The sequence below is a fragment of the Zalophus californianus genome, chromosome 2 (assembly GCF_009762305.2).
Source record: "Zalophus californianus isolate mZalCal1 chromosome 2, mZalCal1.pri.v2, whole genome shotgun sequence".
Lineage (NCBI taxonomy): Eukaryota > Metazoa > Chordata > Mammalia > Carnivora > Otariidae > Zalophus > Zalophus californianus.
The window spans coordinates 29764489-29791378 of NC_045596.1; the positions used below are offsets into that span (position 1 = coordinate 29764489).

The window sequence follows — 26890 nt, forward strand, 5'->3', positions numbered from 1 at the left end:
TCCAATCATTCATTTCTTCATAAAGTATTGAGGGTCTGGTATGCACCTGGTTCTAGTAATATACAATCTTGGAGACAAGTTCAATGTGGGCTGACAAGCAAAGCTATATCTGCTGACAGAAGTGAACAATTCAAAAAAACAGTCAGTAGGCTTAGTGATTCAGCTGATGTAGAACAGGAAGTGGAGAAAGGCATTTATAACACTGCTGGTTTAGAAACAGGTAAATCATTTTTTAAAAGTTTAAAGTATAACCAAGTTGTGAGATATAGATATTATATATTGCTTAAGCCAAACAAATTCCATTCACACCTTCTAATTATACTTTTTCACTTAGATTTTTGTCCAAATTAATAAACCTTTCAAATTTTACCAATAACCATATGTCCAATGCCTAAGTAAACCATTTGTAAGTCAAAGAGAAAATAGGCTTAGGGGAAAAAACATTGTTGCCGTGCTTGGTTCATACTTGTGTAACTGAGTATATTAGCTAAATCTTGCACCATACATTATGAAAGGACTCAGGAGGAAGGCTTCGAGAGAAATATATGTGAAGGAGGAGGGAAGAATGAAAAGAACTTTGAAATATGAAGTTCTGTAACTGTCAAGGACATTAAAGACTTTTTAAAAGCTCTCACAACTAAATTTCTGCCTGATCTCAAAAATGTTAAAACATGTAGAAAAATTACCCACTACTTAAAGGACAAAATGAAGCTACATATTTTGGGGTACGTCGTGTGTGAGTCAGCGTGTAACAGAATCAGTTGTGAATTAAATGGCTTTCAATAATTCACTTTTCCAAACTTTTCCAGGACTGCTTGGTCCCTCAACTGTGGGGTACTTCACTCTTCTATTTTCAATCCCTCCCCTTCACCCCAGGCAGAAAGCTTACTAAGGTCCTCTGCTCTACAGGAGACTGGTTCAGTAAAAGTTCATGCCAGATGTGTCCACTGTACCTGCTGTCCAGACCCTGTCCAGGTTTGAATTCAACTCTAGCTTGTCAGAATATAAGCTTTGTGCCCTGCACCTCTCTTCTGAGCTACAGTTCAAATTTCTGCTTCCTAACTGGCCAGAACTCCTGTCTCCCTGCTATGCTTTGGGCTTCTCAATTCCATGAGGTCTTGCTCTCTTCATAGTCCTTCCCAACACAGCAATCTTTTTAGATTTTTTTTTTTTTTTAAGGACCCAAACTTCAGAGCACTAGTATTTCAAATGCCATGTAAGCAGTCCTCCTGGCTACACCCTTTGCTATGGTCATTCAGCATACATCAAATCCCTCTGATCCAATCAAAAAGAATGATTTCACATGTCATAGGGTCCATGACATCAATCCTCAGCCAGTGTAAGTTAGTAAGCATGGAATACTTTATGTACTAAGAATGTAAAAAGGAAAACATAGGACACACCCTGTAAATCTGTTTTTAATTGAAAAAGAAACCCGCTATAGCATATGATTAATGTACTAAAAGAAGCCGTTAAGTAACTTGGGAAAATCATCTAAGGTTTTTTCCCAAATATAACAAATCTGAAGATTTAATGCACTCCCCAAAGCGCTTAATTCCTTCAGAGAAAGATTCTGGGATGTACCCTAATGGGTAGAATTTCCTTTACTATCTTTGTCTTTCATTCCAATAAAATTCCAGCATACTGTTGTCTCTAGAAAATCATAAATCCCTCTCCCCTTCTTGTTGATTGCTAGGACAAGGCACGCACAACTGGAGTTAAAGCATCTTTTGAATTAACAGTGGAGACAAGAAAAAAAAAATAGTATTCTTAGTTGTGCTGTAATTGTTATTAATTAGAAAAGCCCTTAAAACTCACATGCATGAAGCAAAACAGAATGGCCAAATTTATTTAAACAGAACAGACTATCATATTACTGGGGCAATGAAAACAACAGAAAGAAGTTTTTCAAAATCATCTGAAAACCTCAAGTTCTTATACAAAAAGAACAATTCCTAACTGAATGGTCCCCAATCCCAATAAAAGAACTGATCTGTAGAGGTGGTGAGAGGGTTCTGGGAAAGAGAGGCAGCGACAGAGAGAGGGGGAGGGAGAAACATAAATCCAGGAATGGTACTTCTAAAATATAAACTCCTTCTTTATCCTCCATGGCAGACAGCTGGCTAGTCAGCCATTGTTCGTTGAGAATTTCTCTCTGGGGCTCAATTCCACTTCATTCCCAAGGTTATTTTCCAACCCTTACCTTTTCTACCCACTACCTGGGGATTTCAGGATTCTATAACTCCATGCACTCTTTTCTAACGGGTCCAGCAAATGATTCTAGATTGGTGTTATGAAAATGCTGTTCTAACATGTTAATCACCTCCCCCAACTCCCTTCAAAGCCTTACTTTCCTACTATTAAAAGTCTAAACTCCTTTTCCTGACACTTAAAGGGCTAAATAAACTGAATTTCTCCTACCCTTCTCTATAAAATATTAAATTAAAATATACTCATAATTCAGTTGATCATAATATACTGTTTGGAAAACCAATCCTCATCTCCATGGCATGACTTAAGTTGATCACCTTAATAAACTTGAGAGAAATTCCATTCTGCTTGCTTCTACACAAATTCTATCCCCTTCCATGTCCAACTTATCAACAGAGATTTTTCTAACTATTCTAGTCCATACTTGTTATTTATGTCTTTAAACTTTAAGATATAGTTTAGCTCCTGAATGCATAAACCATATTTGCTTAATAATTTAGCTCTTAAGTACATGATAATTTCATATTAGCTTTTTAAAACATTGTCTACTTTGGATTTTCCTCCCCAACCTATGTGAGAGCTGACAGAGCACAGTGACTGACAGCACACTTTGGAACTGGGTTTTAATGACAACCGCATCCTACACTCAATCTCAGGCAGTAATCTCTGAATCTCAGTTTCTTCAACTGCGAAATGGGGACACCTACAGTACCCCATAGATTTGGTGTGTAAAGTGCTTAGAACAGTGTTTGGTACAGACGAAGTAGTATGTAATTGCTTGTTTAATTAACAGATGACACACATCATTTTTCTCTATACCACAAAGTCTGCAGTAAGCAAAAACAGAAAGAACTATACTTCCAAAGTCTTGATGATTTATAGATGGAATTCTTAAGAGTTTATAAAACTAAAATCTGATTTATCCCTGATTTCAGTACAGTAGGTCGGTTAGGACAGAATATATGGACTGGATTTGGAGACATCTTGATTCAAATGCCTGCTCCGTCACTTATAAGCAGGTCACCTTGGGGGAGTTATGTAATGTCTCCATATCCTAACTTCTCCATCTGTAGAGGGCCTAGTTAAGTACTAGTAGACTAACTATGAAGAATAAATGAGATGGCGAATGCAAAGCATTCAACCCACCATCTGGTGCAGAGTAAATGCATAGTAACTAAAATGTATTGTAACCTCTTATATTTCTTTTATATATGTTCTGAGCAAGACAAGGGAAAAAAAAAAGGTCTATATTTTTCATGGTCTCTATGTGTCCCCCCCCCCCCTTTTGCTGGCAAAGATTATTTCTTCAGGGCTGTACATTATCTGAAAAAATTCCTTACTGCATCTCTGCCCGTGAACTGCAAAGGAGACAAATGGGCAGTTTCCAGGAGAGACATCCTCTTGAAAACATGCCACGACCAAGTGATACTGGAAATATTTGTTGCCTAACAGCTAAAAATTTCTTACAAATTAAAAATTAGGCAAATTTTCCTTTGACATTGATTATATAGAGGATGTATATTCTTTTTCTTTTTTTCTTTTTTGAAACATTAGTTTCAGGTATAGAATTAGTGATTTGACAAGTTTATGCTATATCCACTACAAGTAAAGTTATTATTTGTCTCATTACAACACTATTATGATAACATTGACTCTATTCCCTATGCTATGTCTTTTTTTAAAACATTTATTTGAGAGAGAGAGAGAGAGAGAGAGAACGAGCATGAGCGGGAGGGGCAAAGGGAGAGGGAGAGAGAATCCTAAGCAGACTCCATGCTGAGCACGGAGCCTGACTCGGGACTTGATCTCAAGACCCTGAGATCACGACCTGAGCAGAAACCAAGAGTGGGATGCTCAACTGACTGCACCACCCAGGCGCCCCCCACCCTACATTGTGCCTTATAATCCCATGACTATTCATTCTTTAACTGGAAGACTGTACCTCCCAGTCCCCCTTACCATTTTGCTTAATTCCCCCATTCCACCCCCTTCCCTCTGGCAACCACTAGTTCTCTGTATTTATAGGTCTGATTCCACTGTTTATTTATACGTTGTTTTGTTTTGTTTTTGTTTTTGTTCTTGAAGGACCTAGAGGGTATTATGCTAAGTAAAATAAGTCAGGCTGAGAAAGACAAATAACCATGTGTGACCAAGAACGTGTATTTTTTATAATTTGGAGGAAGCAGAATTTTAGATACATTGTACTCACTGTATGACATTCAGTCAAAGTGCATTTCAGTAAAATTTACTTCTACAACTGAGTAGAAACCAAACTGGTAATAGCTGCTGGAAAGTAATCTATTTCTTAGGAAAAGCCAAATATGTCCCCTGACTTAGTCCCAGTCTATTTTCCTTTATGCTACTTGTACTGAAGAAGTAATGCTTAATAGAACTAGTAGCCTATTGACATTCTTCTACAATTAGAGTCTCCATAAGTAATAAAATTATAAATATAATTACTATTGAAGGACTGACTAGAAAAGTGCCAGAAATTCCATGCTGTTTTACTGACAGTGCAGCCAATTACAGAAAGTAGAAACTACTTTTCTATTCTGTTTTTACTGTTACACTGAATTATAATAAACTTTTAGAAATAAAATTTAGCATAGTAAATGATATATATTTTTTATATTAAATCACTATGTTGTTTTTAAGCATATTACTCTTAATAAACACAGAGGTAACACTTTAGACTTTCCAAAGTGTTCATGTATCTTATCTCATGTGATTCTCATGCAACTTTTTTAAGATTTTTTTTTTTAAGTACTTTCTACACCTAATGTGGGGCTTGAACTTATATCCCTGAGATCAAGAGTTGCATGCTCTATTGACTGAGCCAGCTAGGCGTCCCCCATGCAACTTTCTAAAGTAGGAAGTATAGGTAATATCTCATTTTATAAATGAGAAAACTTTGGCTCACAAAGGTTTTGCGACAAGGTTAAAAATTACAATTCAGGTCTCTTAACATGTAACATAGAATTCTGTTTTCTATGAGACACTTCCAAGTAATGGTCATTATTATCATGATCACCACCACCATCATTACCACAATAATAAATTTTCCAGTGCCTTTCTTGGCCTTGTGCACCATTTTACGTTGTTAAACACACTTTTTCCTAAAACTTACTCCTTTGATGATTCCATGACATTGCTCTGTCCTTCTTTTCTGGCAAACTTTCTGACTGTTCCTTCATACACAGGGCCTCTTTTGATACATCTGTGCCTTAATGCTGGTAATTTTATGCTCAGTTTTCTAATGTCTTATTTTAACACTACAAATGCATGATGTTATATTCTCCAAAGACTAAAACCATGCTCCAAATAATGTGGTCCATAGCGATGGGTACATAGAACCCTTCTAGACAACATACCCTTGAACACCTGACAAGTCACTAAAACTCAAGACATCCAAAACTGAATTCAGTGACCCACCCCTATATCATCCCAACCAGCAACCCCTTCTATTTTCCCTATCCTAATCTCTCACAAAGCATTTATTTTTATTTTTTTTAAAGATTTTATTTATTTATTTGACAGCGAGAGAGGGAACACAAGCAGGGGGAGTGGGAGGGGGAGAAGCTGGCTTCCCACTGAGCAGGGAGTCCACCGCGGGGCTCGATCTCAGGACCCCGGGATCATGACCTGAGCTGAAGGCAGACATTTAACCAACACAGCCACCCAGGCACCCATCTTAGACTTCATATATTTAGATTTTCTGTTCCTTTTAGGGAAAGATAATGCTTAACAATCCTTTAAATTTTCCACAGTAGATGCCTGGTAGATTCCTAATAGGAACTTACCAGTTGGTTTTCTCACTACAGAATTATAATATTAAAAGAAGTCGGAACATTCATGCTTCATAGTGAATATCAAAGACTCATCAATTTCCAAGAGGATATTTCCATTTGATGTGGATTAGGCTTACCTTCAATGTTTATACACATTTGGATTTAAAAAGATTTGATGGGGAATAGAAAGTGAATTATTTCAGCTAGACTATGATTTATGGACTTGTACTATTTTTGCTGGAATTTTCTTTTATTTTCCTAAGTCAGTTCATAGTGGATGGTTCAGCTTTCCAGGTCTGTATTTGCCAGAAGCAGTTGCATTTTGAACTATTCTATTCTAATGCAAATTTAATTCCAAAGCATCTGTCATATGCAGCAATCTAAATTTAGAAACCCACAGGGATCTGCATTTGAGTTACATCTTGTATCTTAAAAGTATTTCTTCCCCATTGAGATCATTAAAACTTGATTCCAATGTATAACATTCTATTGGAATAATTTTAAAGATCCTTAATGCTTAAAACAAGACTTTTGCAACATAAAATTATTCTGGAGCCTTAGAGAATGTATTTATTTATGGTTTATTTGTGATAGAGATGCTGAAGCTTAACTCAATACAAGAGATAATGATAACAAAAGACAGTCTAATGAGATTAGCTATGACAACGTCTAAATGGCAATTTAAATGAAGTTTTATTCTCCCTATCGTAATGTCTCAGTCATAATCCATGGGGTAGAAAAGAAATTTGAGGACTATTATCTTTCTTTTCAAGTTAGTTAACTCCTCATTACAATAATGGCAATGGCATAAAATGTTTCTAAGAAATAAAATGCTGCTTTTGAAGAATACACAATTGATTTCTAAGTAGAGGCAACAGAAAATTTATTTACTCTCATATACTTTTATAAAAGTGAAGTATACTACCTCATCACCTCAAATGAATGAGCAGAAATTAAGTGTTGGATGATTCTAAAATCCACTCCTATTTGTGATGTCAACATTTTAAATTGTTCAGATAAAGTGAGAAAATTAAGGAAATGAAAACCCCTAAACTACCTGAAACCCTTAAACTTATTTGATAAAATTTTGATTTAGCAAGTAGGTGTTGAAAACGTAATGTAAAACAAAAGCATGTGCTTGTAATTTGTTATATACATCAGAAAAACCCAATTAATGAAATGCAAGTCATGTATATATTCAAACACACACAGACATATATATACACATATATATATATATTTTTTTTGTATATGTAGATACAGGGATAGAGGTAGGGACAGGTAGGCAGATAGTAAAACCTGTGGCAACTAGACCTCAAGTATGGAAAGACATAGGTTGTACTATTTTATATCTTAACAAAATGTGAAAACATTAGCTATTTGTTACTGAGAAAAAAATGTGGTTGCAACCAACTACCCTTCTTTCAAAATCTGCTAATTTCCATTTGGTCCCCAGGTTAGAATAAGAAAATCTTAAGAAAGAAAAAGAAATCCTTCACATTGTTCTTTTTCTGCCATGCAGAGCAATGTATTTCTGAGATGACTCCAGTTTTCCCGCTAACGAATTGACAGAGAAATCACATTTGATTTACTTCCATTACTTTCCTTTTAGATCCCAATTTTAAGGAGCAGTGGATGTAATGAATAGAGCAATAATTCTGGAGTCGGTGGTCACTGTGATTGATTTAGGAGACATTCGCCAAGACAGAGACAAAGTAGACTGAATATCTAACCAACCTTAAATCTATCACCAAATATACCCCATAAGAAGTATTTATAAACTCCAGGTTGCTGCAAGATACGATTATAGGGAAATACGATCATGACATAAGAAATTGATTTAAAAAATAAACAACAGGCTGGAGTTGCTTTAACATGACAATCCTAAATTCACAAAGACACAGAACAAACCATAATGAAAGAGATTATTTTGCTTTGACAATCTAAATATAAATCAAGCTCTAATTAAAAACATTTATAAAAATTTTATTGGCTAGAAGATAAAAAAATGTTTTTAGAATATTTACTGCATGAGTACTCCTATTTTTGACTAAAAATACATAACTAATATGAAATGGTCCAATTAATCTATCTGCTGATGGTGTTACTCTAACACTTGACTTTTTTTTTTTTTTTTTCCCATGCAAACAGAAATCATTTCCGGTAGAAAGAACTACAGACACTAAAGTAACAAGTTGGATACTGGTTCGGCAAACTGAGGCAGGGCCAGTACAGGGGATAGGCATGTGTTTTATGGCCCCCAACCCATGAGAGGAACGAAGGAGATGTGAGAGTAACACAAAAGTTTGCTGACATTTTACCCTAGAGAACGTGTCATCCAGGTTTTTATGCAGATGTTTTGTCTACACCTTACGGAAGCCTGATGCTTTCATACCAGAAGGACACACTCCTAACCCCATAAAGAGGACACACAGGAATATGTGAGGCATCATGACAACACCTAATCTTCTGACCCAGTTGCAGACAGAGCCAATGCAGTTTGCCACTCTACCATCTCTTTGTGTCTTTGAACAACTTGAACGTTTCTACTCTGATGTGACTGCTCTCGACCAGCTCAATGTTGTTTTTTTTTTCTTTAAAGATCAGCACCTAATGGTATCCTTGCATTGATTATCCCTCACCCCCACCTGCACAAAACGTTCTTTTGTATCACAGACTTTTAAGATCTTATTCTTGTCTGTTTTTATTCATCTAGCCAATCCACTAGCATTCAAACAAGAGCTAAGGTATTATGTCTAGGTATGGGTTTCATGGTAAAATAGAGACATTTCAGAAGAATACTAGAAAAAAGGAAAATTCTCACCAGAAAAATAAAAATGTACCTGAAAAGATGATTTTCTAAAAGAAAAGAAACCAGGAGAACCTATTATATATATATATATTTCATAATGTTGACAGGACTTGGTTCATAAGCTTGATACTTTTTCTTCATCTCAGTGTCAACATGAAAGAATAAGAGAATTTAAGAGCTAGAACAGATTTCATAGATTATCTAAATGGGAGATTTTCAACATGGGCACCACTGACATTTTGAGCCAAATAATTCTTTGTGAAGAGCTGTCCTCTGTTTTGTAGGATGACTAGCAGCATCTCCGGACTCTACTCACTAAACACCAGAAACACCACTATATCTAGTTGTAAGTCAGAAATATCTACAGACACTGCCAAATGTCCCCTGGGGAACAAAACTGAACCCACCTGAGAACTACTGCTCTACATCATGTCACATCTGTAGGACTAGAGAAAATTTCTGCTGCAATCCTGAAGAGGTATAGGTATGTGGTCAAAAACATAGGCGGTTATAATAAAGGAATTTAAAATAAAATAATGGCTTCTAAAAGGCTAAATTTCTCCAGCAAGAAGAATATACCTGTTCTGTTTATTTATATGCCTATAAGATCAGAATGACACAGAGTTGTTACACTGTTTGCCTTTTGTCGAAATGCCTTCAGGTAAGTAAACGATATAGAGGACAGATACATAAGATGTAAAGGACACGTGGTGGACTGAATGTTTGTGTCCCCCAAAACCCATACACTGAAACCCCACCTCCTGGTGTGATGGTATTAGGAGGTGGGGCCTTTAGGAAGGGAATTAGGGTTAGATGAGTTCAGCGGGTGGAGCACTCATGATAGGACTGGTGTCCTACTAAGAGTCACAACAGAGCTTGCTTTCCCCTTCTTTGTTCCCCACCCTGTGAAGAGACAAGAAGAAAGGAAGTCTGCAACCTGAAGAAGGCTCTCACCAGAACTCAACCATGCTGGCATCTTCGTCTCAGACTTTCAGCCTCCAGACCATGGGAAGTAAATTTCTGCTGTTTATAAGCCACCCAGTCTATCGCAGTTCTAGCTGCCTGAACAGACTAGGACATGATCATGAAGTCAGAAACGTATCAGATTAGCTGGGGTACAACTAAGAACTTATGAACTATGGCTATTAGCTGGAGAACCTGAAATCCTTCTAAGCAGGTTTATAGCATTTAAGAGCTGTACATATATATAAAATTAGAAGACAGACCAATCTGTTCTCAAATCCAATATTTAGAAACTGTATGATCTGGGGCAAACTACTTCATTTCTCTGCACTTCTCTTCCCCATTTGGAAATTTCAAATGACAATATAATGCACTAGGAAGTTTAAAAAACTTTAAATGAGCTCTGTTAGGTATAGAGCTCAGTTAATGATATGTGATTAATAGTAAACAGTTATTAATATCAATTGTAAAAGCTGTAGTAAATTTTCTTATAGAACTTAACTCCTTTGCTTTCAGAGTTGGTTTATGTAGAGTACTGGCAGAACATCTTTTTCCTAATTTGTCAGTTAATGACAACAGAACAGAAGAATCAGTTTGAAAATAAAAGTTCTCTGATAGCTCACAAGGGTTCTGAGACTGGCTGGCATGTTTCCCTTGTGCTTGCTAGCCTATTTAACCTTCCATGTGTACATGTCTTCTCCCAACTGGATGGCAAGTATCCTTATTGGAAGTATGTCATTTTGTACTTCTTTTTTTCCCCAATATCACCCCCAAAATAAATGGGAATTACAGCAAGTACTCAGTCTCAGAGCTCGTATAACCGGCACTTCTTGAATGCCCAGAGAACTTTCAAATGGAAACATAATTCAGGAAGAAGAATCATCATCTATCTAAAAATTAGAAAAACACATTATGTATTGCAAAAGTCCTTTCAAAAATATAAACCATTAAAAAAATATATAAACCATTCATTACAAAAAGCTTAACTTGGGACTACAAAATTAGCCAACTATTAGCAGAGTGCTACTCTCCAGGAAAATCTGCATCTGGCACTTGGGACTTCTGTCTAGATATTCTTCTTCCAATCCTACAATACTGTGTCAAGTGGATTCAGTATTTAGCTTCCCATTTTTTACATTATCAAATAATACTTATGCTATAATAACTATCCTTTAGCCACTTGAATTTTCAATTGTAGTTGCAATGTGAAATAACAACACCTACCGTTATAGTGTTTAATTGTATCAATGGTTAAGAATCTCTTCACCACAAGATAAGCAGAGCCAGGTTCAGCTAATGAACTCCACCGAAGCACCTGTTCCAATACATTTTCTGTGTAGTGAAGAGGGCGTTCTGCAAAAAATAAAACCAAATCAAATTGAAAAAAAAAATTATCAGTTTTTATACCTTTTAAAAAATCCTTTAAAAAAGATCTGTATGCAACAAAAAATATAACCAGATCTTATGTTATACAATAACAATGCTAGGACTACAGAGAAGAGACCCTAACACCTAGAACACCATTAAGCATATCATAAAACTTACTATATAAATGAATCTGTGCAGGGACATTTGTTACTCAGCTTTTGGAAAAAAAAAAAATCAGAGGTGCTATCTTTCAGATAAAAATCTCAGAAATAATGCTACCCTTTTGTAAAAGAAACCAGTTTCTTATCCCTTCTTCTTAATTCATATAACATTCTGGTTTGCTTATGAAAAGCTATTTGCATTTGCAAGTAATTAATTGTAAAAGGACTAGCAAAGTTAATTTTGTTTAGTAGTAAGTAATAACCTTTGTTTATCCCAACATGATTAGCATGTTATAATTTCTGATCAATACCAGTGAACAATTTATAGCTGATAAAATTATAAAATATGCCTTCAGCAGAGAATGGATGAAAATAATCATAAAATACTACTAAGTCATTTATGTCTATTAGTGAAAATATCAATCAGAATTATTATGTGGCAATATTATACAGTAACTGTTGATACAACAGTCCAAAAGTAAAAAGTTAATGACATCTTACAGATTTCTCCTCGATAAATATCCATCCATATGTTTTGTTTTAGGCAATCATGTTTTTAAATATATCACAAATTTTTAGCATGGAGTTAAAAAAAAACTTGTTTTTACAATTATAATCAAAGCTTCATAGAAAGTTTTTTCCTGACCAAAACATGACAATCAGTTGATAAAATGTTACAACAGAAACATATGCTCAGAAAAAAGGAAACTGACACCTTTCCACAGTACCCTGAAAATGGCATAATTAAAACAGGAAGAACATCAGCTTTTACATAAAGATGCTGATGCAGCTTTTTCAGAATCATAGCCATGTATAAGGTAATTCAACTCTTTCATCCCTTCCTAAATACAAAGTGCACAGCATTCTGGCTTTTCATTTTCTAATGCTAATGACAAACAAGAAAGAACATGTCAAGAGTACCATACTCATATAGGAACAATGATATTTTAATTGATGATAAAATCAAAAGTAAAATGACCAAATATATCATATCCTCCTTAATACTGATCTCCCCAGCTATGACCACAGCATTCCAGAACTTAATAATCTCAGGTCCACAGAAGAAGAAAACAAATTTTTCTGCTTCCAGTATAAAGAACCAGATTTTTGCTTACTGTTTAGTATAAGGAAATATAGTTCTGCATTCTATGCTTACTGGAGCAATCCTATTCACTATGATGATGGCAATTACCAAAAAAAAAGAAAAAAAGAAAACCCACAAAAAACAACAAAAAAATGAACGACTAAGCCATACATCTTAAAGGCAAATCTACCACTTATTTACAAATATATCCTTTGTACACAGCAGACTGCTAAGTACATAATAAACATTCAATAAATACTCAAGGAATGAAGGATCTCATGAATTTCTATGGTGGAACATAATTAACAGAAAATATTTATAAATGAAATCAGCAGACAAAATTATTTGTAAATTCAGACAAAATCTGTGCTTTATCAGTTCCATTTTTTTCAAGTAATTTTTTTAAAGATTTTATTTATTTGAGCAAGAAAGAGAGAGAGCATGAGCAGGGGGAAGGGGCAGAGGGAGAGGGAGAAACAGGCTCCCCGCTGAGCAGGGAGCCCAATGTGGGGCTCAATCCCAGGACCCTGAGATCATGACCTGAGCTGAAGGCAGATGCTTAACTGACTGAGCCACCCAGGCACCCCTCTTCAAGTAATTTTCTCCTCTATTAGTGGAGGTTATAATTAGAATTAACTGTATTAGAAAAAAAAAAAAACTATTAATAGAATGAGCATTCTCTTTACATTTGACATTTCCTAATCCTTGGTTCCACTACTTGCAATCTCTAGGATACTACTGATACCATTAACAGTTGCCATGTCTGGAATAACTATGTATCAGACATTATATATACCGGATACTTTGCATCTGTTATCACTTTTAATCTACACAGCACTCTTCATTAGGTATCATTCATATTTTATATGTAAAGGAACCCAAGGATCAGAGTCGACTTGCCTAAAGTCAAACCCTAGCTGGTTCAAGGGAAGAACAAAGATTTGAACCTCAAATCTATCTTACTTGAATTCAAGCCCAATATTTTTAAATGCCACACTTAAGTCTTATTTTGGGCAACTATGTAAACTCCATAATGATTTTTCTCACATGTAACTTGGGGAAAAAAGCATCAAATTGCTAAGATTTTTTTGAGGACTAGACAAGGTAATAAAAGTGAAAAGAAGGTCAGTTCATACTTCCCCCTTCCCTTGCCTATCATTGTGAGAAGATAAGGACATAATACTTTGTTTCAACATCCTGCACTTAACGAAACTGATGAGCCCACAGTTGGCTTGAAAGTAAGAATTATATTCCTAACCGGAAAACAGTATCCGGATTGAAATAAAAGCTCCCTCTTCTTTATTACAAGATTAAATTGGTAATGAGACTTCCGAGTATCAGAACATTGGTATTAAAGAGGGTCACTATTACAAGTAGATACTACAGTGATAGATCTAAAGTGTCCTTAGTTATACTGAAATCACAGTATTACTGACACCATAGATACAGAAGTAAATACAGATTTGCAAAAAAAAAAAAAAAAAGTGTCAAGTATGTTTTTCTCATCAGTATCACAGTATGAAATACTTCAGGAGAATGAAAATCCTGAAGATCCAAGTCCCCGTATAAAAGTAAGAGCTGAAACATGGGATGAAAGTATCAGACTATCAAATGCTACATTTATAAAATGGCATTAAAATCTACCTTAAGAGATAATAGGCAGGGAAAATTGAGACATCAAACATTGCTGGAATATAAATTCCTACAAATAAGTTTTTGTTTATAGTTCCATTTGCAAACCATCTGTCATGATAGATTATATGGTATGCACGTCATCTGGCATTAGGGCATTACTAGAAATAAATAACTCAGTTGCATACTATCCATAGCATAAAAATTGCTGAAAACTCAGTGTAGTTATTTGAGAAGAAAAGGTTATGGAGGTGGTTATTTAGCTAGGTAAATCACATTATCAATATCTTAAAATCAGGGTCACAGAATAAACCTGGCCTCCCTTGTTAAAGAGAGAACTATCCATTTTGCACTCCAAATAAGAGGTGTTATCCTTAAATTTCTGGCAGTAGTGACACACGATTTCCTGAAACAATGATGATTCCCTCAATAGTTAAATTCTTAGTGCGAAACTAAGAGCTGTGCAAGTTTTTCTCTGCCCTGTCCACAATCAGAGGGTGAAAGCACTTTCTGTGTCATCAGGAGAGAGACTGAAAAGAATCTCGATTAAATAAATGAACATATATGGGGCACCTAGGTGGCTCAGTCGGTTAAGCAGTTGCCTTAGGCTCAGGTCATGATCCCAGAGTCCTGGGACTGAGCCCCCTGTAGGGATCCCTGCTCAGTGGGGAGTCTGCTTCTCCCTCTCCCTCTGCTCCTGTGCCCGCTCCCTCTCGCTCACTTTCTCTCTCTCAGATAAATAAAATCTTAAAAAAGAAAATGAACAGATCTTTCATATCACATTAACTATAAGGAAGAAACAAGAAAACGCTTTGTTATGATATTGCTTTAGAGAATGTAACTGCTTCACAAACTTGAACCTCTCAGTGAAGAGGTCTACCTAAATAAGGCCCCCTGGGTGGTTATTTATTTACTTTTTTCCAGCTTTACATGTAAAGGCCCTGAGGATATGGGACTACATCTGCAGAGGACACTTCAGTTTTAAGATGAAGCGTTAAAATAAGAGCATACTTGAGAAGGTTAGCTCTTGATGAAGGTGATACCTTCTCCTAAGGTGGGTTTCAGCTTGTCTTAGTGATTGGCAGCAATGGGTTAAGGGATGTTTGGCATCTTTCAAAGAATGAAACAAAGAATGACTTTTCTTTATCCAGTACAAATTTCAAATGTCCCATTAGACATTCACTTAGAGGAAAAACCAGTTTTATAAATTAACTGAGCCTAGAATCTAACTCAGCTTTACATATATATTCTCAAAATATTTATATGGTTTTAATATGACATATTTTTCCATCAATTTGACTACCAGATAAGCAAAACAAGATTACTCTTTGTATGTCAGAACCGAATCCCCAATGTGATGGTATTAGTAGGTAGGGCCTTTTGGAGGTCATGTGCACAGAGCCCTCATGAATGGGATTAGTACCCTTTTAAAATAAATGAGACCCCAAAGAGCTCCCTTCCACCATGTGAAAACACAGGGAAAAGACAGCCCTCTATGAAGCTCGAAGTAGGCTCTCACCAGACACTGAATCTACCAGCACCTTGATCTTGTGAAACTTCCCAGCCTCCAGAACTGTGAAAAATAATTTCTATTGTTTATAAGCCCCCCAGGCTACAGAATGGTTAGAGCAGCCCAAATGGACTAAGACACTTTCACCAATGACAGTAATGATGCTAATGATACATGAGTCACAAATGGACATGCTTCAGTCTGCATCTGTAGTTGTCACATCCATGGTAATTCCATTTATAGGTTTAAGAATCTATTTTCAGGGGCACCGGGGTGGCTCAGTTAAGCGTCTGCCCTCAGCTCAGATCATGATCCCGGGGTCCTGGGATCGAGTCCCGCATCGGGCTCCTTACTCAGCAGGAAGCCTCCTTCTCCTTCTGCCTGCCGCTACCCATGCTTGTGCACTCTCTCTCTCTGACAAATAAATAAAATCTTAAAAAAAATATATCTATTATCATTATCCTCAACCATCTAGGAGTGTCTAAGCATTTATACAATATATATTTGCTTCTTATTTTTATATAGTTAGGGAATAATTTTTTTAAATGTAAGTATAATAGATTATCTCAGAAGAGTAAAGGGAACATTACAAAATATTATAAAAAGGGGCACTGGATAGGATAGGGTAGAAAACTATTGCTTTAAAATTTACTGACACCGGGCGCCTGGGTGGCTCAGTTGGTTAAGCGACTGCCTTCGGCTCAGGTCATGATCCTGGAGTCCCGGGATCGAGTCCCACATCGGGCTCCCTGCTCAGCGGGGAGTCTGCTTCTCCCTCTGACCCTCCCCGCTCTCATGCTCTCTCTCATTCTCTCTCTTAAATAAATAAATAAATCTTTAAAAAAAAATAAATAAAATAAAATTTACTGACACCTAAAATAAAATCCAGCACTTCTGATTCACTTACTTACCTATTTACCTATTTATTTTTGGTTACTTTGTTACTTGGGGGGATTTATCTTTACATTTGAAAAAGCAGCAATTCCCAGCTGACATTCTTCCTATCAACTTACAGTCTTGTGACTACCAACGCCTTCACTTTTATCTTCTTTTTATATTTCACTTTAGCCTCCCTGCATGTTACTAGAAATAAAGCTTTTAACATTTCAGAAGGTCAGGTGGAACACAGGTTCCCATCTGCTTCAGTAAGCCGGCACAGTCCCAGGCCCCTCTGCTGCTTTCCCAGCACTGCTCCCTCAGAAGCAGCAAAAATGATCTTAGCTTTCTCTTCCAGAGAATTCTACTTAAAGAGTTGACCAAATGTTAAAACCGTGCCAAATCTGAATTCTTAACTCCTTCAAATGTCTTTTTTCTTGGTGTACATGGGTTGTTCCTTTGATTATATATTTAGATATTCACGAATCCAAATGACTTGAGGTCTCCTAAGTCTTTTTATATTCTCATCAAAACTTTTTTTTTTTTTAAATTGGAGAAAAGGAACCAAAAAAAAAAAAAAAAACCCAATCCAATCTTACCATTTGTGATGTACTAATTGTCATATTCAAGTTGATACTCATTTTCAGAGTAAGCATCCCTTCATTTTGCAAGAGAAATCTAGTAACTGTTTCCAGATATACGGCAATCTCTCTTCTAGCTATATATAATTCCTTTCTATCCTCATTCATTCTGCTTGCTCCTCTCAGTCAGGAGCACCAATGCCCACAGGCACAAAGCTCCAGTGATGTGACACAGGGATATGCTTCAATTCAATCCTCGAGAGAATAAGAGTAGTGGGGAGAGGGTACCTACCCCCAGATCCATGATTCATGATTTTGCTGTGGATCTCCTAATAAAAACAACCGAAACAGAAGCACATAGGAAACAATCTGCTGTCTAAGAGCTAACCAGGGCCTTGAGACCTCCTAGTGATTCCTAATCTGTAAGCAGAAATCAGTTCTCATGTACCTTCCACATTTTGATACATCTAATCCAAAGAGCAACAGTCCAAGTCACTTGAGTGCAGAATGTATCTATTTTTTGTCCCACCATAGTTAACAAGATACTTGTAGGGTATGTTCCACATCAATGCATTCTACTAGAGGAAGTGACAGGTATAAAGGTCTAAAAAACATGGTAAGTGTCCTAAAAAACATATGGTCTAGGACAGAGCCAGATATATATACATTACTATTCTACAAGTAGATAATATGCAGTATTATAGATCAATAAACAAGTAATCAGAAAAAGCTCACTGAGAAGAACTATGTTCATCTAAACATCTTCATGGAAGAAAGATTAGTTGAACTGGATCTTGAAGGATAGGCAATGAGGAAATAATAAAAGGGTTTTAAATGGTGGAACAATATCATCTTATTTGTAATTTAGAAAGATAGTTATCTTTTACTCACAAATATGATGAAGCTAGTAACCTACCCCCTTTTCTTAAAATGAAACAACAAAAATCTAAAGACTGCACCATCCATATACCTACAGTAATGCAAAAATTGAGCTTCACTTATTCAGATTTTAATTGTCTGGCAACTATGTCCAAGGCACTAGATATAGAAAAAAGAAAGTCCCCGCCTTCCTTCCAAGGAGCTCTCAAGAGATTATAAATCCATGTGATAGGCACTATCAGATAAGACAAAGTGCAAAGGAACCCTCAGTATGGGTTTTAAAGGAGGTCAACTGGTGGGCCAGATGGGGGAGAGTAAAGATGCACTGGGAAAACACGAGATCATGCAGGTTAGGAAAGCACAGAGAAGGAAGGGATTATCTATAAAGAACATGTAAAATAAAAGATGGCAAAGATTGGGTCAGCAGAAACCAACCACTTAGGGGAAAGACAGAAGAAGAATTGACAAATGAGATAAAACGATTAGAGAGCCAGGAGGAGCATCCACACAGCGTCAAAAACAGAGTGAAGAACTTCAAAAGGAAAGGGAATGCTCATTAACAATAAACTCTACAGAAAGGACAAGTAAAGCCTGAAGCAAATCAACTGGACTTGGAAGCTGGGGCGGGGGTGCGGGGGGTCATACTAATCATCCACTAGACCACTTCCTGTAAATGGGGTGACTGAGTATGGGGAGACACAGTGTGAACACCAAAGCATGGGAGTCATGGACTCTTGACAATGAATATTAAAAAAAAATTACTTTTGAATACAAATTAGATTTTTTTTATGTTAATCACCATACATTACATCGTTTTTGGTGTAGTGTTCCATGATTCATTGTTTGCATATAACACCCAGTGCTCCATGCAGAACGTGCCCTCTTTAATACCCATCACCAGGCTAACCATCCCCCCACCCCCCTCCCCTCTTGCACCCTCAGTTTGTTTCTCAGAGTCCATAGTCTCTCATGGTTCGTCTCCTCCTCCGATTTCCCTCCCTTCATTTTTCCCTTCCTACTATCTTTTTCTTTTTTTTTTTTAACATATAATGTATTATTTGTTTCAGAGGTACAGGTATGTGATTCAACAGTCTTACACAATTCACAGCACTCACCATAGCACATACCCTCCCCAACGTCCATCACCCAGCCACCCCATCCCTCCCACCCTCCACCACTCCAGCAACCCTCAGTTTGTTTCCTGAAATCTTGCCATTTGCACTGACGTGGATGGAACTGGAGGGTATTATGCTGAGCGAAATAAGTCAATCAGAGGAAGACATATATCATATGATCTCACTGATATGAGGAATTCTTAATCTCAGGAAACAAATTAGATTTTTAAAGAATCATGCACGATTAAAATAAAGAAATGAAAACATCAAGATGAACTAATGAAAGACAAAGTATCTGACATCCCATTCATTCTAACATTGACTACAACACTCCTAACAATACACGATGAGGTATTTCAACGTTGAATTTTAATTTTTATCTTGAGCTTGCAGTTGGCAAGATTTTACTTTTGGCAGTTTGACAACTATACTTGAAAGGGTCCCAAGACCTTAGTAGGTATCAGCTAGACAGATGGTCAAGGTACAAAGATTTTCTTTTTTTTTTTCTTTTTCCTAGAGGTCTTTACAACCAAATGGTGTCATTAGAATGTAAAGCTTATTTAGCATTTGACTACTGGATTAGTGAAGGTGTTTTAAAAGCTCTCTTCATCCTTCTGCCTCTGAGATAAAAGATGACAAGATATCTGATCTACTCCACTAAGGACAGAGGACAGGGAAAAAGCCAAAAATAAGAGTCCACTAGGCTTAAAACAAATTTTTTTTTAATAATCTTTTAAATCAACATTCTTTGTTTTTGTTAAAAGAGTAGTATATAGCAATGAGGTGGATGGCCATATGGTTACAAATCAAACTGCATGTCCTTATAAACAAAGGCCTATTTCATAAAGCAGCAACATAGATGCCTAATGCTTTGCACTATATTTTTATAGTCAATAATTATTGAGATGAGTAAAATCATAGGAGGGCAACCTCAAGTGGCAATAACATATTAACACATGCACTGAGGTAGAAGGGAATTCAAAATGAGATGTTAATATTTAAAAAAACATGTTTTAATGACTTGTCACAAAAATAGTACTTCTTCACACTATAAGGAATTTAAGAATCCTAGCATGAAAATCACTTACCCAGCTCTTCATTTTCAATGACTTCAAATGTGGCCCAAATATCACCTTTCATAGGAATTATATTTTTTATTGCTAATATATCATTAGTTAATTCCTCTGCTTCCATCACAGGAGATATCTATAAGAGAGGCAAAATTTCTTCAGAATGTATGTCAGACACAGAAGTTGCCTAATGACAGGGCCAATAGTGTTCACCCCATCTACCAACTTATGATGCTCCAAGTTTCTTAGTCTGTTTACCTAGCTTCTCTAAGCACACAGGAAAAACAGCCTGTTCCGATCTTCTCCATAAAATGTAATGTGAGTACAAAAAGATATTACAAAATACACATAATCAGGAATAATATTTTTTTCTCACTTAGTGAGCACTTCTATCACTCAAGGAGGGAAGAAGGTACATAGTCAAACACAGATAGACCTTCACCAGACAGTGAATCCAATGGTATTCCAGGACTAAAAATTTTCACTCATCAGTTCAATAATCAAGAGTTCAAAGTGGTTTGGTTTATTCAGTCTGGGCCCTGAATTATACAGTCAACTGCGGTCTACCATGCCAAAAAGCCCCAGGGTTTTAGTGGTCTGTGGTGTGCCCTGCTGTGCCAAGCGACAGATGGTGGGATACCAAAGCACGCTGGAGCCAGGATTTCAGGGCAGAGGGCAGAGTCTGCAGTGCCAGCCTTGGGGCCAGCTCCACAAGAGTCCCAGAGCCTCAGGCCATGACATAAGCACACCATCTTCTTCAGGGACTTTTGGGGTTTTTGACTGGTTTCTTCTTGTTTTTGTTTTTACCAATCTTAAATGCATACTGGACAAAAGCAAGCTGGCTTTTTTCAATATGAATTTAGTTATAACGTTAAACAAACAGAAGATGTTTTAAACATTAGGATACTGCAACTGCAACCTAGTTTGCACTTTTTCAGTAAAAGTATGTACCTATTTAAAAATTTCTTCAAAAAGGAATGTGCTCATTACCATTTCTCCTGTCTAGTACATAAGCATATCACACATATGTAACATAAAACACATTTTGTTACAGGTAACTCCTATGGTCCATCTTCTGTACTTTGTGGAATGTATAGCTTTCTTCGGAATATATGAATGATACAATAAAGTCCACTGGTTTCTATTTTTAAAAGCCCAATTAAATATAATCCTAAAAGAATAAAAAAAACCTCACTATCTGGGAAAACTGGAAAACTTTAATCAGTAGAAACATTAGATGAATCATTTCAATAATGCTGCTCACACCTCAATGGCTTTAACATTTTTTAAGAAGCATAACCCTTTCTTAAAATAATAAATTAATGAGAAACCAAACTGTGAAGGAGTCAGCCAGGAGTGCCTCAGGTTGACACAGGAATGGAAAACTGGAACTCCATTCCTTATCCCCGAAGACTCCCAAGGACAGGGAACCCCCAGAACTACTAGAACTACACAAAGCATGCTTGGAAAATCATTACTCCAAGGAATATACAAATCAGTATGATAATCATCAGATTAGGAATATGATGATCAAGGAATGTGTTCTGGCCTTAATACTTTTAATTCCCAGTTTGTATTCATGTAAACTTGAGACATTACTTGCTTCACCTATCTCCTGGGGCTGAGGTAACAACCAGCTGAAATAAATATAACTGAAGAGTTTTCTAAAGTCTTAAGCATGAAATAAATGTTAATGATTATTTTTACATAGTTTTTGTTATGTTTTTAAAGAGAATTTGGAGTTGTTATAGGTGAAACCGGACAGTCCTTTATGTGCATATACTTAAAATAAGAATTTTGGTCAATTGTAATAACTTGTGTTATGGTCTTATCGGTAAGATAAAATTAAAATAAGCTGCTAAACAGTTTGTGTGTAGGTGGAGCTAAGTCATGTGCTTTGAATTGACTACCTCTTCTAGCATTAGCGATGAACTTGTGCTGATTATCTGTACTACTTCCTTGTGTCCCCTATTATCAACATACCACGAGCAGCATAAGAAATTTGATGTGGCCAAGGAGTGGCAAGACTCCTGCCTCTTAGCGACTTATGACTGCAGTAGTTCACGCCATGTTCTAAGTGAGTTAACCAGAGCCACAGAAACACAATATGTAATCATTAAAAAAATATACATGAGTAAGTACAATGTATTTAACAAAACTGAAGTCCAGAAATATATAAGACTCTATTTAAATCTTGGACTTTAGATGGCAGAATGTCTTCCTTATACAGAGAATGTAGTCTTAACTGAGCAGGACACTGAATTATCACTGTTACCCTCCCTAAGGCAGATGAAATACAGAATATGGCAGCACAAGGATACTTTTAATTCAGAAAAAAAAAAAAGATTCATATTCTCAAAAAGAGTTGTCCAATATTCAAATAAATTGGAAGATAGGAAGTTAGTCTAGAATACAAAAGTGGAAGACCATTAATAAATAATAAAAATAATATAGGACTAGTAGTATTGATTATTTATTAAACACTTACGTGCCAAGCAATTTACTGTTTTAGAAGCAGTATCCCATTGAGGACTCACATCAATGATATGATGTAAATACTCTAATTGTCCTCATTTTACAGGTGAGACGACTGCAACTCAGAGTAAGTTCACTTGCCTAATGTTAAGATGCTATGAAGGGGAGGAACAAGTATTTGAGGTCAGGTTATTTTCTAGAACCTACAGGAAATCCTAACCATAACCTAAAGCATCTAAGATGTTCTCTTTCCAAATGACTAAAACATGGAATTCCTGGAGGATTTTGGAATAAAAAGTCAATCCTATCAATCAGTCATTGTTTGAATGAGACAGGTAAAATACAAGAAATAATGGAGAATTCAAAATACAGAAATTAATGTATATTAATACTGGCAACTTCCAAAAGTACTCTTTACATCCATCTTTAGGACTCACCCGAATTATAATACTGCAGTCAGGTTCCTTCCTTTCTACATACACTTCAATTAACAAATCTCCAGCCTGGGAAACCTAGAAAGGGGCAGATGTGAAAACAACAAATGTAAGTATGACACTTAAGACACAAAGTCCTAGCCTTATTTCTAAATATTTCATAATAGTGAAATGAGCCTGTCGATTGCATGATGATACACATTTTCCAGATGCGGTTGACAAGGAATCTACACAAATGATGTAATCCCAGTGCAATTTTTTTTTTCATCTCTTAACCAAGAGTTTAATGTCCTGAATATTCTTGGTAAAATAATGAATCTGGCTACAATGGGAATAGGCTGATGTCAACAGGAGAAGTTAGAAGAGCCATTGCCATGTATGTTAATAGGACAAACAAAATGAGAACTGCAATGATCCATATAGTAACTGTGCTCTAAGCTACAGTGTGGGCATAATACCATTATTTAAAAGGGAAAAAAGGTGTTGCTAAATTTTCAAAGAGACATATCTAAAAATTGAAATTTGAGGATAAATTAGATTGGAGCTATATTAAAACTAAAAAAATAGAGAAAATATATTTAGCAAAGAAAAAAAGTGAAGTGATAGAATAAGGCAGGTGAAAAAGAGTTTTTATTTTAATTATTGTCAGCCAACTATGTAGTGTTCCAATATTTGGGTCACTATTATATCCCAGGAGACATATTAAGTGAAGAAGAGACAATCCAGAAAATAAAAACCATAAGATATCACTATGTAGATTAACAGTATAATGTGGAAAAGGGTAATGAAAAACCAAAGGAATCTATGAAAAATATTTTGAGTAGCTTTTTTCAGAAATTGCCTTAAGTTATGTAACCACTTAGAAATAGTATCTCCCAATTAAAAAAAAAATGATATTGGAGAAACAATCATTCTGAAGTTAAATTTTACTAAAAATAAAACCTGATGAAGAAATTAGTGAGGAAAACATTAAAAAGGTACTTTGAGGAAGTGTTCTTAATTATTCTGACACTACAGACTTAGAAAAGCATATTTCCAATTTTTCTTCCTCACTTTTGAAGCTACACAAAAATTTGAGGGAAGAAAGGATACAGCTGACATTTCTACTTTTCACTGTTTGCATAAACAACTCTCCAGGAAGGACACATTTTAAAAATTAAAAACACAAACACAAAGGACTCATAGAGAGAAGCCAAAACAAGAATAGCTAAGAAATTCAAACAGGGATAAGACACGGAGGCTGTCAGAAAAATACGCTATAGCAGAGTTTTCAATGGATTAGAGAAAAACACACGTGAAATAACAGGTTTCTCCAAAGTCGTCTACTTTTCTGGTCCAGTTACTCTATTTTATAGACAATTCTTTTCCTCTACTTAGTGACTTATACTTAATTAAAAAGCAGCCAAGACTCATTATTGTAATATGAATATAAAAGATAAAAATGCAAAAGGACACTCATACTTGATCTAATAACAGCATAGGTAATGCTGCCAAAGATTATCCCTTGGGCTCACACAACCCTTTATTTCATGACTGAAACTCCCCAGAAAGCAGTAATTCAAGTAATTCAATTCAACTCAACGAGCCAGATTTTTTAGTTGTTATGGTTAACTCCTCTGGAGTCTGCATTAATTACTTAGGGTCAAAATGGAGGAGATGATTTCTCAGGTAAGTACTCTATCACAGTACTAGTACTCAGGATCTCAGGCACTAGAATTGAAGGCTTTCCTCCCCTCCTTCATATGGAATGGTAGCTCCAATGACTTTTCTAATATTTCAGGAATAAGGTAAATTGAGTCTGACTAATAAGGAAGCATTTGCCTCATTCTCTGAGTATATCTATAAACAGAATATATTTGACCCATTGATATTATTTATATTGGTATCCTGAATCCACTACAATTCAAAGTGATTAGAGGAAGTTTTTATATATTTGACCCATTGATATTATTTATATTGGTATCCTGAATCCACTACAATTCAAAGTGATTAGAGGAAGTTTAAATATGAATTTTAAGAAAATCCAGTGAATGTTCACCAAACAAGGAAAGGTATGCTGGAAAACTGCAGTGCAACCTGAATACACAAATCCAATATAATGCGACTGAGGAAAGCAAAAGAGGGTTTAGAAAATAGTCAATTTAAGACATAAATCAGCATATGTGACAAAGATGACATTAGAAACATTCCACTAATATAATCATCTGAGAGCATGCAGAGCAAAAGCATAGAAGAAATAATTTATATTTTCAAAATCATAATGGAAAGAATCATTATAGAGCTGAATTTTCAATTTACTCTAGTATTTCTTTGGCTTTAAATGCTTCCTTTGAAATCCACTGGCATTTTTAATAGCGCATTTGTAAGTAAAAATTGATTTTATAAAGGGCATTAATAAGATTAATAATGATTTTTCCCTCTGTATTTTGAAAAATTTACATTAACATACTTTGGCATTTTGCATAGAAGCATCATGCTGCAAAAATACGCAGCTATTTTATCTAGGTTCTTTTTTCCCCATTACTTTTACTTTGCTTCACATAGGAACTTGAAAATAAATACAACAAACATCTTTACTTACAATAGAAGTTTTTGTTTTTTGTTTTAATTTTTTTTTTTTTTAATTCTTTGGAGATCTAACTAATACTACTCACTTGAGTGTCTTTCCACTTGGTAATAAAGCTATTTTCTATGTCCATTTGTTTGACTTGGTCTTCTTTAACCTGTTTAAAATATAATTTGGGACATTCTAATAAAATACAAGAAGTGATGGTACTCATCCTCACATAACTCTTCAGGAATTTAAAGACCAACAATTTAAAAAATAAATTAGAATGGCCATCTTAATCAGCATGGGCCCACACAGCTAGGGCAGAAATAAAGCCAACATGACAGAGCCTCATAAAGTTCAGAGCATTTTATGATGACATCACTTCAAACTGTGGATTCCATCAATGGAAGCTGTATCGCTAAGCAACTTAATAAGCAGAGGGGATTATGAATGATCTGCTAGAGTTTATGTAGGTTGAGAGACAAGACTCAGTCTCAAACTGAAATGCTAATTAAGTGCATACAAAACTTCCACCACTTCAAGTTGGAGTCAGCAAAACCATGAAGATAACCATTTATTCACGTAACAGTACAAAAAGAGAATAAAGAGAGCACGTAAAGCCACACGTTACTTTTTTTCCTAATTCTTTCATTTCTCAGCATCAGAATTATTGCAAAGAAGCTGCTGTTGATCAAAAACAGTGGACACATATAGAAAGAAAATAAAAAAGAGATCAAAGAGCAAAGAGAATCCAACAATTTTGGTGTCCATTCCTATATATATTAAGATAAAAACTATGTGTTTTTATTTTATTAAAATAGAGTTTCTTTCCTTTGGTTAAGGAATCTTGTGATCACTTAAAGAAGGTAAGTCTACGTATAATAACCTATTACATTAACCCACTTGACTTCAACTAACATATCCATAACCCTGGAAAACAACAAGTCTTATACAATGTATCACCATTTAACAAAGAGCCCCCAAAGGTTACATGACAGCGATGCCAGTGGTAATTAAGTGATGAAACTGTATCTTTGACTCAGATCCCTTATATTCTCCCCCCATATTCAAATCCTGGGCTAATTTCCTCAATTTTTACTTCTTTCAACTAAGAAATCATCCCTATTCTGACAGTTTTCTGATGAAACACTGAATATATTGACTTCATAAAACAGCAAATGAAAGTCAAATAATTAGAACAAATGACTTAGTAAAAACCACAGGATATTATTTCGGGTTTTTCTTCATTTCTAATTCAGACATAATTAAAACACTAAAATGCATTCAATTGTAGAATTTATCAGCCTGGTATCTATTACCAAATTTATGAAATTCATAATTTCACACCTCTGAGTAGACATACTTAATACATACAATATA

The 26890-nt window shown here is 35.6% G+C and overlaps 1 protein-coding gene across 6 annotated transcripts in view; it reads right to left on the reverse strand.

The window, feature by feature from the left end:
• Nucleotides 1-26890, reverse strand: part of ARAP2 (ArfGAP with RhoGAP domain, ankyrin repeat and PH domain 2) — a 181962-nt gene that overhangs the window by 30188 nt on the left and 124884 nt on the right. For 5 of the 6 annotated variants that reach the window (XM_027598583.2, XM_027598582.2, XM_027598585.2 and 2 more), the window contains 4 exons: nucleotides 25614-25682; nucleotides 22963-23037; nucleotides 20069-20186; nucleotides 10999-11127 (listed from right to left, as the gene is read on the reverse strand). In XM_027598583.2, coding sequence (XP_027454384.1) covers nucleotides 10999-11127; nucleotides 20069-20186; nucleotides 22963-23037; nucleotides 25614-25682 — 391 coding nt within the window. The remainder of the gene's footprint in view (nucleotides 1-10998; nucleotides 11128-20068; nucleotides 20187-22962; nucleotides 23038-25613; nucleotides 25683-26890) is intronic. The other variant, XM_027598586.2, reaches the window with a different exon arrangement.